A 14,458-nucleotide genomic window follows, 5' to 3' on the forward strand; every position below is an offset into this window, starting at 1 on the left:
TCCCCTGCTCCATCCTGACCAAATCTAGACCGGATGTGAGTGAGGAGACAGTAGCAAGCACCTTCCCCCTGGTTGGGTGGCGAGGAGCAACCTTAGACAGGAAAAGGGTACAGGGGCCTACTCTGCTGAAGTATCTCCTGATCTTTCACCCCCCCAGATCAGAAAGAGTCCCCACAGCTCATCTTCCCTTTCTGCCCCCCTGAATCTACCTCTGGGAGCTACTTTTCATTTCTGTAGGAAATATCAGACACCGCTGGACCTCAAGGCCTCAGTAAAATGGGTTTCAACCCCATCTCAGAACCTCTCCCAATTCTGTAACTGTGGAAGCTTCAGATCACTGACTCGTAAGAGTCAAACAGGCCAGGTGGGATGTTAAGAATCTCCCTTCAGGGCTGCAGGGGAGTCTGCATCAAACCCCAGAATAGAACAAGCTCTCAATCCCTTGAGTGATCAAGGAACCCTGTAGAGAAAGGACCAAAACAGCAGTCAATCCAAACAATGCTCTACGCATGGGCTTTGGGAGGCATTTGTCTTTGTTCCTCGTGTTTCTGTGTGTGCATATGCATGTATGACTATGTGTCCCAGTGTGAGTGCATGCTTTGTGATAGTGTATCTGGATTTAACTGGGAGAAAAATCATTCACAGACCCCAAAACTGGCAGGAGAGACCCTGCTGACCCTCCATCTCCTTCCTTATACTGGCCAGTTCCCACAGTGAAGCCAGCCCAGGCTCCGTGTCCCCAACTCTGACACTAGGATACTTGGTGGCAGAGACTCAGGCTTGAGTACAGGCTTTAACCACATACACATTATATGACCTCTCTGGGCCTTGGTGTCCCTATGTCTAAAATGGGGACAATAACTCCTGCCCTCCTAATAGGGTTGTTTACAAGAATTTAAAAAATAGAGAAAGCGGCCAGACACAGTGGCTCATGCCTGTAATCCCAGCACTTTGGGAGGCCCAGGTGGGCGGAATGCTTCAGCCTAGTTGGAGATCAGCCTGGGCAACATGGTGAAACCCCGTCTCTACTAAAACTGCAAAAATTAGCCGGGCATGGTAGCCAGCACCTGTAGTCCCAGCTACTTGGGAGGCTGAGGTGGAAGGATCGCTTGAGCCCAGGAAGTTGAGGCTGCAGTGAGCTGAGATCGCACTATTACACTCCAGCCTGGGTAACAGAGAGAGACCCTGTCTCAAAAACAAACAAACAAACAAACAAAAACAAAAAGACAACCAAAAAAACCCCACAAACAATTGCCCTCCGATCACTTTCTTGCCTCTCCATTCACTGTGGGAGCTCTTCAAGGGCAAGGATTTTGTGCTGTACATCTTTGAGAGGTAATAGCGCAAGTGATTTAAAGGATGTACTCAGAAACCTGGGCACAAATCCTGGTTCCACAACTTATTGCCTAGCTGATCAAGTTATTTAGTTGATCTGTGCCTCAGTTTCCTTATCTGTAAAGTGGGACAAACAAGAGTACCTGCTTCACGGGGTTGATTAAAGTGCTCAGGACAGTGTCTGGCACATAGGAAGCACGAAGTAAGCGTTGACTATTACTATTACTATCACGATCTGAGCCTTCCACAGGCTGGGCAGTCTTTAAAAATTCTTTATATCTGTATTCATTTATTCCTTGCCTCCTTCCACAAAGCCTCCTAAGTGATTGTGCCCACAGAGAGGACTCAGGGAGGGTAAGCTGAAGGCCCCAGGAACAGGACTTGAGGTTAGAGACTGGGGCGGGGTGTTCCCCGCTGCCACATCAGGGTGCTTTCCCGCCCCAGCACAAGAGCCCGGCCCAGCCAAACCAGCCCTACTGCTAAAGCCACCGACTGCTAGAGCTGGATGTGTCCCGAGATCGCCACATATGAGGAAACTGAGGCTGGCCAAGCCTCTTCCCCATTTCTCCACCACCCCACACTGGAGCTCGTCAAACCCTCGCCCCTGTCTGCTGCGGACGGAGCTCCGTTTTCAACATCACTTGCGAGAACTATGGACAAAGACGAGACAGACACACTTCACCTGATGGAGTTTAGGGACACCCCACCCTCGGACCGCGGTGGGGGGCAGAGTCCAGCCAATGCACTGATCTCATGATGTGCAGATACCACCATTTCACGGTAGACAGAGTTAGCCACACTATCCTAAAGGACAGAGAGCAAAAGCCGTTTCTCTTCCCTCCAAGCCCCCAAACTACATGTGATTTTTCTCTCGCGGCAGAAGGACCTTCCTAACTACCCTGGCTGCTCTTAAGACTAGCACGGTGGGCTGGTAGGCGCCCGCTGTCGGCCGAGGACTGTCTGGGCGCGCTTCCTGGAGGAGGCGGTGCGTTTCGCGCGCTCGCTGCGGGCGAGCCAGCCTCTTCCCTTACTCACCGGTGTCCGGAAAGGTGAACGCTGCGCTCGGGCTGCCTCGCCTGTTACCTCCGCCGCCGGGCATGCTCAGCGTCTGTAGCTGCCGGACCAGCTCCGGCATGCGGTCCCAGTGGCCCTCGGCGCGGCAGCGCTCCAGCTCGCTCTCCACCTTCAGGTGGGAGCCGTGCGCGCCCTTCGCAGCCATCTTCTCGCGGGCGCTGTCATGGAAGGTGCGGCCAAGAAGTGGAGACCCGGCCGGGGGCGGCGTCCCGGCTGGGGCGCACTCGCGGGCGGGGTCGACGGGGGCGCAGACGGCAGCCGGGGCCCGGGCGGCAGCGGGGGCCCAGGCGGCGGAGGGTGGGCAGCAGCAGCAGCAGCACCCAGCGCACCGCCCGGCGCCTCTGGGCTGCGGCTCCGGCCGAGCGGCCCGGACGCGTACAGGAGCAACCTCCGCCTCTGCTGTAGCACCTCCTGGCGCTGCCGCCGCCGCCGCCGCCGCCGCCGCTGCAGCTGCTGCCACAGCCTCCGCCCCGGGCCCCGGCGCCGCCAGCTGCGGACCCGCCCCTGGCCGCGGCTCCACCCCCGCGGGGGTGTGGCGAGGCCTCGGCGAGCCCTGCTCGCTGGCTGCCAGCGCGGCCACAGCAGCCAAGCGCGCGAAGGGCGCTCGCGGCCGCCCGGGTACCCGTCCCCCGCCGCCGCCCCCGCCGCGGAGTCCGAGCTCACTTTAAACCCGCGCGGAGCCCCGGCGCCCGGGGGCGCCTCGCTTCCTGCCCCCTCCCCATCCCATCGGGGCTCTTAGCCTGGGAGACCACCGCCCGACGACCTGGCTTTGTGTGGTGGCCCCGTCACCGCTGCTGCCCCTGACACGTCACAAAAATGGGGAGAGGCCGGCCGACGGGCCCCAACCCCGACGGCGAGCCTCCCGGGAGCTGGCCTGCCGCTGTCCGCCCCGCCCTGTTGCGATGCGGGCCAGGCATGCTCGCGAGGACCCAGGCGCGTTCCCAGGCCCGCGACTCTCTGGACGCCCCTCTGCTGGGAGCATTTGTATTTTCTTATTTTAGCGGAGTTCCTCTTTCCAACTTGACTTCCCTAACCCGTTGACCTGTCCTCTGTGGAATCTCTGTTGCCCTGGATTTCTTAAAGGCTTTAGGCTGTTTCACCACCTTGGTATTTATTTATTTCTTCATCCTGGTCTAAGACTGTGATCAAAGCTCTATGGAGCGCTTAGCAGGGTTTAGCCCAGGGCTGTGGGGTGCCCAGAAGTTCACAGGACTACGGGGCGGGGCCTAGCGGGGGCAGCCGAGGTCCACCCTTGGGGGGAGACCTCTTACAGGGGCCCGGCCCCGCTGCCGCCGCAGCTCACAGACCAGTGCTGGAGAAGCCACAGCAAGACCCGAAACCAAAAACCACCGGCATTTAAGTGACACATTGTATGGTCCAGACTGAAGACTCAAAAGACAGCAGGGTCAGGGCAAACTTTTGAGCAGACTCCTAAGAGTTAGAAGGTGCTCTACGTCCTCCCTCTGGAGTCTTCACCACTGCCCTAAGTGTTTTTGGACAACTGTAACAGAGGGAAGGTTTTTATGTCAAGCAGAACCCAGGCTCCTAGTGCATAGTCCCGTGTGGCCTTTCACATGAAGCCACACAGGGTGATTAGTTGAAGACAGTCTTCCTGTTCCCACTGACCCCCGACTCCCATGTGGAGGCCCTCCTCTCCGGGTTCTAAATGCAGCTCCAGTCCTTGTTTGGTGGGCAGGATTTCCTAACGGTGGGTGCTGCTCTGAGCACCTGGGGACTGTTCTGAACCCCCAGAGGCCAGGAGGTAGATGAAGGGAAGCTGAAGCTGCTGTGGCAGTTGGAATTTAGAGACAGTTTAGTCAAGCAGTCTGTAAACTCCTGGCTTACTCCAGTCAACTCCTCAAGCTGGCTTTTTGTTACCCTTTGGCTGCCTTTGATGGTCACCAGAACTGGATTTCACTTGGAGAGAGAGGTTGGATTAGGGTGACCCGAGAACACACTGTGATTTGCCCCACGCCTGGCATTCCTGGGAGTCAGCCCTGGGGCAGGGAGTGAACAGCAGGGTTGATAAGAGGGAGGCGACCTTGGCAGAAATAAGACCTCCTTTCCTGCCTCTTTTTTCCTAGTCCTTTGCCAGCCCTGCCCCCAGGTTGTAGAGCACCTAGTGAACTAACTGTAGAGGGAATCACTGCTTGTTGTTTTAAGGGGGTCACCAATACTCATGTATGTGTGGGCATAAAGGAGTGTGGGGAGGAACAGTCTTCATGGCTCACATTTTTAATGAGCTCTTCCTCAACATACACCGGACCCCTTCACAGCTATTTTCCAGTAGGGACAAAACCCCAGCCCTCTGATGACCAACATTTCTCAGGGGTGTAAAAAAACTAGGAACAAGAACCCACCTTGGCCTCCCAAAGTGCTAGGATTACAGGCTTGAGCCACTGCACCGGGCCAGTTTTATTCCTTCCTTAGTGACTTGTTTTAGAGGCTATTGTACAATTTTGGGTAGAGGTTTAGATGGGTCAGTCTGAACCTTGATGGGTTTAGCTCCTGTAGAGTATCAGTAAAATTTTTACTTTATTTTACTATTATTTTTAATTTATTATTTTGTTTGTAGAGACGGGATCTTGCTGTGTTGCCCAGGCTGGTCTTAAACTCCCAGCTTCAAGCAGTCCTCCCACCCTGGCCCGCAAAGTACTTTTTTTTGAGACAGAGTCTCGCTCTGTTGCCCAGGCTGGAATGCAGTGGCACGATCTCAGCTCACCACAACCTCCACCTCCCAGGTTCAAGCAATTCTCCTGCCTTAGCCTCCCGAGTAGCTGGGACTACAGGCGTGCACCACGATGCTCAGCTAATTTTTGTATTTTTAGTAGAGACGGGGTTTCACTATGTTGGCCAGGCTGGTCTCAAACTCCTGACCTCATGATCTGCCTGCCTTGGCCTCCCAAAGTGCTGGGATTACAGGCATGAGCCACCCCGCCCAGCCTCCAAAGTGCTTTGATTGCAGGTATGAACCACCCACCACACAGGGCCCATAGAATTTATTGACTATAAGAGAACTTCAACTTAATGCTTGATTTACACACCAAAGTACTGATAAATCAATATCCAAATTAGCTATGACCTTATTATGGATAGGAAGGGCCTCAGGGACTAGAAGGAAAAAATTCTCAGGAGAGCATGTCATGTGGTAACTCCATTCACACAATGAATCCCTCGCTATCAAGTTATTAAAGTATAGTGTCACAAAGTAGAAGAGAATACCCCCTCGGTTGAAGGTCCGAGGCACAGGTTTAGGCTGTGGCATAGGGAAGTTGTGTTGAGGATTATTAGATAGGCGTATGACCCAAGAAGTTTACTGATATTAAGGAAAAAAAAAGGTATAATAGTGATCAAGTTTAATATTGATATTTTGTTCCTATATCCATCAAGTTTGTAAGGTTGTCTTTTACGTTTTAGAGAAATGTCTCCTTGTGGGTTTAAAGGCTGAGTGGGAAATTGAACACCTTCATTGGTGACTTGATTTTTGCTTTTTTCTTTTTCTTTAGTTTCTTAATTCTAGGGCTCTTTCAAAATGTTCAAGGAGGTTTTGGAGATCTGGCCATGGGGCTGTTTCCCATTCTAGTTTTTGTTTGCATAATAAATCCCCTATTTCTGGTTTAAGGCCATTCACAAAAAGAGAAAAGAGTCCCATCACCTCTGCTTCAAGATCTACTCCAGAATTCTGCCACTAGATAGTAAAGGACCTAGCCCTGAAGTCTCCATCACACTTCTCTCTTTTACATATATATACACAGTATTTTTCTTCAGTCCATGACCTGCTGAACAGACTTCTCTCTTGACAAAGAACTAGTTACAGCACATTTTGCTTTCACAGGGAAGACTGCCGATAGCCTCCAAAAGACCTTGACTAACATTCACAGCTTCCCCAAACCCCTTCAGCTTCCTATGCAATCCATGGCCTTTGAAATCACTGTTGGGCCAGGCATGGCAGCTCGTGCCTATAATCCTAACACTTTGGGAGAAGGAGGTGGGAGAATCACTTGAGTCCAGGAATTCAAGACCAGCCTGGACAATCTAGTGAGACCCTGTCTCTACAAAATAAATAAAAAATCATCATTGGGGGGTTTTCCATTCTGACTTTTTCATCCAATGTTTTGCTTCTGAGGCCCCTACTGGCATATAAATGAATTGCTATAAATCTGGCTGCTCTGGATGATATGTTCCTAAAACAATTCGAAGTCCCATTTAGGCCTTGAAGAGTCTTTTACAATGGCTTTCAGCTAAAAATGAGAACAGGGCTTAAAATCCACCATAGATATTTTTTTTTTCTATTCTGAAGTTAAGTGAACTTTGGGGTATCTAGCCAGCCAGGAGGAAAGGGGAGTGGACCTGAGGGAGAGAAAAGGGCAGAGGGAGATGGAGGAGCACAGGGTAGGGGAAAAGAAATAGTAGGTTTCAGCTGTGATATTGGAGCAGGGGAGGTCTAAAAGATAGTTTTAAGTAGTTCAGCTTTTTATTTTGCTTTGGCCAAGAAATCTGTTAAGGAAGTAATTTTTGGGGTTGGGCATGGTGGCTCACTCCTGTAATCCCAGCACTTTGGGAGGCCAAGGTGGGCAGATCACTTGAGCTCAGGAGTTCGAGACGAGCCTGGGCAATATGGCAAAAACCCATCTCTACAAAAAATACAAAAATTAGCCTGGCATGGTGGGCAGGTGCCTGTGGTCCCAGCTACTTGAGGGGCTGAGGTGGGAGGATCGCTTGAGCCCAGGAGGCAGAGGTTGCAGTGAGCTGAGATCGTGCCACTGCACTCCAGCCTGGGTGACAGAGAGCCTATCTCAAAAAAAAAAAAAAAAATTTTTGGAATCCTGTTTCTTTTGTATGCTTGCTCATGCTAATGAAAAAAATGAAGACCACTGGATGTTTGGAATTGTGTTCACTTTGCATTCTAAAGTGAATACTTTTGTGCATATCAGAAATTCCTCATAGTGGCTACCGCAATTCTAAATTATCTTTGGGGAAATGATGATGCTGTCTAGAAAAGTAAGTGTACACATTTGGGTGACAGCATAAATACATGCAAGAAGCAGAAGTCTGGCCCGAGGAAGCCATAGACAGGTTGATATTAAGACAGACCCATGAGAGTCTGCGAATGGTGAGCTGACAGTTGCTTGTGTATCCTGTGGCTCAGGGCCCCCCAGCCTCATAGCTAGACCTTTTCCAACTGTAATCCTGATGAATTTACAGTTCCCAGCAGACAGAGGGTCCGGAGAGATTGTCCTGAACCAAACTCTTAAAGACAAAATAAGACACGTCTGAGAAAAGTTCTCATAAAGTTTTGATCAGAGACAAAATTTGTCCCTGGGCCAGCTAAGGGACAGACTGAGACCTACACCCATCCTCTTCTCTAAAAACTTTCCTCTTACAGACGCACAACAAAAAAATGACAAGGATGAACACAGACAAGTAGTAGCGTTGTTAGTAATAAGGCAGATATCCACCAAGGAGAAAAGATTTTCAAATATGGTCAGATAAACAAAGGGTTCTTTATTGGTAGAAGAGAAAATAAGCTCAGTATTTGGGAAGCTAAATAAGCAAATATATTTATTTCTTATTATTTTTTATGTTTTTAGAGACAGGGTCTTGCTCTGTCACCTGGGCTGGAGTGCTATGGTGCAATCATAGCTCACTGCAGCCTTGAACTCCTGGGCTCAAGCCATCCTCCAGCCTCAGCCTCCCGAGTAGCTGGGACTACAGGCACACGCCACCACCCCTAGCTATGTTTTCTAATTTTTGAAGAGACTGAATCTTGCTATGTTGCCCAGGCTGGTCTCAAAACTCCTGGCCACTAGCAATCCTCCCACCTCAGCCTCCCTAGTCTCTAGGATTATAGGTGTGAGCCATCACACCTAAAAGAAAAATTAAAAAAAGAAATTGGAGCTTGGGTCCAATACAAGACTTGCATCTCTCATTGTTTCAGTCTGAAAGAACTCCAAGCAGGAAGCTTAAGAGCCTCAGAGGATCACCCTATTTCTGAGTCAGGGGTCTTGGACTGCAGTGTTGAGGAGGTCTCAGTTGGATCACTGCAGGCCTCAATAATTGAATGCTATCTAGAAAAGTAAGTGTACACATTTGGGTGACAGCAAATACCATCAAGACAATTTTTGTGATAACGCAAAGCTTAGCTTGTTCTCATGGCAGGAAGGGAGAACACTACCCTGACAGAGTCATAGCAGTATCTGGAATAGGGAAGGCAAAGTTGGAATAGTTATGAAGTGTTGGGGTCTGTTTTTTTTTTTTATTTTTTTTGCTTAAGCTCAGTGGCAAGAAAGGAGTTTATTTTAAAGCAGCTCTTCCAATGACGGGACTTGATTAGGACTGGGCAAGGATCATGATACAACAGTATCATAGTTCACTGCAGCCTTGAACTCCTGGGCTCAGGATGAAAGAGTGTGGGGAGGAACAGTTGTCATGGCTCACATTTGTAATGAGCTGTTCCTCCACACACGCCTGACCCCTTCACAGCTCTTTTCCAGCAGCGACAAGCCTTCAGCCATCTAGTGACCAACGCTTCTCAGGGGTGTTGGTCTAGTAATCAAAGGCCTTAAAGACCAGTAGTCTTAGGGCTTGGCGTGGTGGCTCACACCTGTAATCCCCACACTTTGGGAGGCCGAGGTGGGTGGATCACGAGGTCAAGATATCAACACCATTCTGGCCAACATGATGAAACCCTGTCTCTACTAAAAATACAAAAATTAGCTGGATGTGGTGGTGCGCGCCTGTAGTTCCAGCTACTCAGGAGGCTGAGGTAAGAGAATCGCTTGAACCCGGGAGGCGGAGGTTGCAGTGAGCCCAGATCATGCCACTGCACTCCAGCCTGGCGACAGAGCGAGACTCAGTCTCAAAAAAAAAAAAAAAAAAAGAGCAGTAGTCTTCATACCTTATTCCAGGATTGGGATTGTTGGGATAGGGCAAAGTGATGGTTTTGAAGTGTGGGTTTTTTTGTTTGTTCGTTTTTGTTTTTGAGACAGAGTCTCCCTCTGTCATCCAGGCTTACTGCAACCCATGAGGGGAGGGTTTTTAAAGTGTTTTAGAGAGTAAAAAGCAGTTTGAGTCTATCTATTGAAAAGTCACAGGCCGGGTTGGGTGGCTCACACCTGTAATCCCAGCAATTTGGGAGGTTGAGGTGGGTGGATCACTTGAGGTCAGGAGTTGGAGACCAGCCAGTTCAAGACCAGCCTGGCCAACATGGCAAAACCCTGTCTCTACTAAAAATACAAAAATTAGCTGGGCGTGGTGGCATGCATCTATAATACCAGCAATTCAGGTGGCTGATGCACAAGAATTGCTTGAACCCGGAAGGCAGAGGTTGCAGTGAGCTGAGATTGTGCCACTGCACTCCAGCCTGAGCAACAGAGCAAGACTCTGTCTCAAAAACAAAAGTCATCGAGTTCATTTAAATGGTTTCTTCTGAAAACTTATGCAAAAAACAGTGAAGTTATTTACAACTTTTATCATCCTGGGTAAGAGTTTCCTGCAATAGTAAAGCCATGTCAATGTCAACAGTACCTTAGGTGTAGATGGTTTCTGTTCTTCCTGTGTACTGACTCAAAAATTTATTATGGATGATTATTATGACATTCTCCTCGCCTTTATCAAATCATTCTTATACTAGTTGTCACAGTGGCTGTGAGTAGTGGGGCTGGAGGTCACCAAGTGCTCCCAGCCATCAGAAGTAGAGCACCAAGCCTAATGAGATGCCCTCCCTACCTTCCACTCTGGCCTCTTCTTTCATACTTACCATGTGGGGTCCCTTAGAGCCCTGTGTTCCCAGCACATGCTAGATTTCTGACCAGTGCTCTGACTTTTTTATGACACTCCACCTTGCTGTCACCCTAGAAATCCTAAATTTAAATATGAATTAAACATTTGCTTCATGATCAACAGTCATTTCAGCCACTCAGATCATCAGTATATGCGAAGTAGAGCACAATGACAACTGCCTTCCCAATTTTATGTAGTCATGTGCATGGCTCAGGATCGCTACATTCGGAAATCAACTTTTACTCATTACCATGATCATTGGCTCAGAGCATATCTTGCCCATGGTATCTTATGTCTTACTTAATTTCAATACTGAACCAGCCCTCCCAGAATGTTGACATTAAAACTCTGCCAGGAGCTGGCTATATGGTCTTTTCCTTTGACAGCTGCCAGAAAAACTACATGTAATCATTACGCTAAGAGATGAAGTCCTACAAAGGCAAGCTTCAGAATCATGAATTCTTTGTGCTTGCACATAGCAGACACTCAGTAATTATTTGTTATATTAATTTTAGAATCTCAGAATGTTGAAGATTTTCCCACACTTGGGAGACGAGAGCTTTGGGGCGTTTTTTATCCCCAGCCACTCACTTCATGACTGAGATACCAATATCTCTCCAGGCACTGCCCTCCCTCCCACCATCCCAGTCCCTTCTGTTCCTCGGGGTCCCAGGTGACTCTTAATTCTTGTTAGTGGCTTCTGTGTCATTTTGCAAGACTGCTACAATGGGCCCCTCTCCAGAGCAGGAGCCCATGATTTCTCCATCTTGCCCAGTGCTGGTTCTCTGCCCAGCTACTGCCATCCTGAGGGAGAGAAGCCATCCCAACCCACAAGGGCTCAGAGCCTTTTCAGTGCAGCTTAGCTGGTCTGGTTTTAAGTCCCATCACTCCTAAGGCTAGCCTTGAGTGTCTGGCCACTCAGAGATTATAGCAGTTTTGAGCCTTAAAATATATCTTTGCTCCATCTGTTTTTTTTTTTTTTTTTTTTTTTGAGATGGAGTCTCACTCTGTTGCCCAGGCTGGAGTGCAGTGGTGCGATCTGCGCTTGCTGCAACCTCTGCCTCCTGGGTTCAAGCAATCCTCCTGCCTCAGCTGCTTGAGTAGCTGGGACTACAAGCATGCACCACCACGCTTGGCTAATTTTTGTATTTTTAGCAGAGATGGGGTTTCACCTTGTTGGCCAAACTGGTCTCGAACTCCTAAACTCAGGTGATCCACCCATCTTGGCCTCCCAAAATGCTGGGATTACAGGCCTGAGCCACTGCACCTGGCCTCCACCTGCTTCTATGTTAATCTTTCTTTCTCTTTCTTTTCTTCCTCTTTTTCTTCTCTTTTAAAAACATTTTTTGTTGTGTAAAATAACACAAAAGAAAGTGCATAGATGTAATTATTATACAGCAAACTCTTATTAACCATCAACTAGGGTCAACAAATAAGGTTTCAGGCTGGGCACAATGGCTCACGCCTGTAATCCCAGCACTTTGGGAGGCCAAGGTGCGAGGATCATATGAGGTCAAGAGTTTGAGACCAGCCTGGTCAACATGGTGAAACCCGATCTCTACTAAAAATACAAAAATTAGCCAAGTATGGTGGGGGCACCTGTAATCCCAGCTACTTGGGAGGCTGAGGCACAGGAATTGCTTGAACCGAGGAGGAAGAGGTTGCAGTGAGCCAAGACCCCGCCACTGCACTCCAGCCTCGGTGACACAGCAAGACTCTGTCTCAAAAAAAAAAGAATCCCAGAAGCCCTACATTGCTTTCTGATATCTTTTCTCAGATTTAGGAAGTTTTCTCTATTCCTAGTTTGTTAAAGGTTTTTTAAAAACATTATGATTGAAATTGAATTTTACGAATACTTCTTTGCACTTACTGAGATTGTCATAAGATTTTTCTCCCTTAGATCTATTAATATGGTGAAATACTTTGATTTTCAAAGGTTAAACCATCCTCACATTTCTGGAATCAACTTAGTTGTATTAATTTCCTATTGCTTCTTAACAAATTAGCACACATTTAAATGGCTTTAAACAACATGTATTCATTATCTTAAAATTCCTGAGGTCAGAAGTCCAAAGTAGGTCTTATGAACTAAATCAAGGTGTTGGCAGAGCTGCATTTCTTCTCAAATCTACTACTGATGATTTGTCAGGGATTTATCAATTTTATTTATTTATTTATTTATTTATGTCTGTTTTTGTTTTCTCCCCCAAAGAACCAGCTGGCCTCTAGAAACATGAAAAGGGAAGATCAGTTCTAGAGGCCGACTGCATTCCTTGGCTGGTGACCCCTTTCTACATCTTCAAAGCTCATCCCTCCAACCTTTGCTTCCATGGGCACCTCTACTCTCTGACTCTGACCCTCCTGTTTCCCTCTTTGAAAGACTCTTGTGATTATATTGGGCTCATGGAGATCATCCAAGATAATCTCCCCATCTCAAGGTCCTCAATTTAATCACCTCTGCAAAGTCCTTTTTGCATGTAAAATAACATTCAATCTGAGCATGGTGGCTTATGGCTGTAAGCCCAGCACTTTCAGAAGCTGAGGCGAGAGGATTGCTTGAGGCCAGGAGTTCGAGACTAGCCTGGGCAATATAGCCAGACCCTGTCTATATTTAAAAGAAATTTTTTTTTAATTAGCTAGGCATGATGGTATATGCCTATAATCCCAGCTACAGCTGAAAGCTGCAGTGAGCCATGATTGCACCACTGCACTCCTAAATAAATAACATTCATAGATTTCAAGGATTAGGACATAAACATCTTTGGGGGCCATTATTCTGTCTACCACATTGATCAATATGTATTTTCCTTTTTATATATTGTTTGATTTAAATTGCTAATAAAATGTTTTGTTTAGAATTCTGGTATCCATGTTCATGAGATACGGCTAAATTTTCTCATCTGGAACTGTCTTCATTGGCTTTTGGTCATCAAAATTATGATAGCTTTGTAAATGAATCAGAGGGTATATATATTTTTTTCTTTTCTCCAAAGAGTTCGTATAAAGCATTATTTTTCCATTCAGCTATTTATGGGAAGGTTTAAAAAATACTGATTGGATTTCTTTAAAAATTATAGGACTTCAGGCCGGGCGCGGTGGCTCAAGCCTGTAATCCCTGCACTTTGGGAGGCTGAGGCAGGTGGATCACCTGAGGTCAGGAGTTCGAGACCAGCCTGGCCAACAGGCTGAAACCCTGTCTCTACTAGAAATACAAAAATTAGCTGCACGTGGTTGCAGGCGCCTGTAATCTCAGCTACTTGGGAGGCTGAGGCAGGAGAATCGCTTGAACCTGGGAGGCAGAGGTTGCAGTGAGCCAAGATCGCCCCACTGCACTCCAGCCTGGGGTACAAGAATGAGACTTTGTCTCAAAAAAAAAAAAAAAATTATAGGACTTCAAATTTCCATTTCTTCTTTGGTCAATTTTTGGTAAGTTTTTTTTTTTTTCCTAGGAATACGTTTCATCTAGCTTTTTACATTTTAGGCATGAAGTTAATTATAAAATCTGCTTATCTTTTAAGTGTTCGTAGAATTTATAGTGCTATTTGAATTTTCATTACTGGTATTCGTATTCATTATTTGTGCATTATCTCTTTTTAAAATTTTTCTTGATAATTTTCCAGGGATTTATAAATTTTATTACTTTTTAAAAAAGAACCAGTTTTTGTTTATAATGATCCTCTCTATTACATGTTGCTTTCCACTGCATTAATTTTGTTATCTTTATTATTTCATTTATCTTACTGTATTCAAGTTTCTTCTGTACTTAAATAACAGTAGGGAAAGGTTAGGTTATGATACATAGTAAAAAACTCCCCCCAAAATCTCAGGGCTTTCACCAACTTAGTTTATTTCTCACTCCTGCCACCTATTCCACCCAGCTTGGCTGGGCTTTTCTCCACATTTCTTCACTCTGGGGCTCAAGCTAGCAAAGCAGCCACTGTCTAAAACATTGACAATTATCATGGCAGAAGGAAAAGAGATGATATGGTGAACCATATGTTGATTCTTAAAACTGCTGTCTAGGTGTGACACATAACACTTCTGTACATATTCCACTGACCAGAGGAAGAAATATGACTCAGCCTAATACCAATGCCCAGAGATGGGCAGTGAATCTTTGTGAATAATAATATAGCATCCCATATCTTATTTTTCTGGCTTTTTGCAAGTCAATCTCAGCTCATTAATTTTCAATCTTTCTTATTTTTAAGATACATGCATTTAAGGATATATATTTCTGTGTTAGCTGTACCCGTGTTAGCTGTAA

The 14,458-nt window shown here is 47.1% G+C and overlaps 1 protein-coding gene across 3 annotated transcripts in view; it reads right to left on the bottom strand.

Moving 5' to 3' along the window:
- Positions 1–14,458, bottom strand: part of TTC7A (tetratricopeptide repeat domain 7A) — a 160,447-nt gene that overhangs the window by 132,469 nt on the left and 13,520 nt on the right. Inside the window, exon 1 of one of the 3 annotated variants that reach the window (XM_055377835.2) lies at positions 2,371–2,938. The exons of 1 other annotated variant lie outside the window; for it this stretch is intronic. In XM_055377835.2, coding sequence (XP_055233810.1) covers positions 2,371–2,554 — 184 coding nt within the window. In that variant the 5' untranslated portion in view covers positions 2,555–2,938. Of the gene's footprint in view, positions 1–2,370; positions 2,939–14,458 lie in introns of those variants that run through there. One more of the 3 variants, XM_004029181.5, reaches the window with a different exon arrangement.

This window comes from Gorilla gorilla, chromosome 12 (assembly GCF_029281585.2).
Source record: "Gorilla gorilla gorilla isolate KB3781 chromosome 12, NHGRI_mGorGor1-v2.1_pri, whole genome shotgun sequence".
Lineage (NCBI taxonomy): Eukaryota > Metazoa > Chordata > Mammalia > Primates > Hominidae > Gorilla > Gorilla gorilla.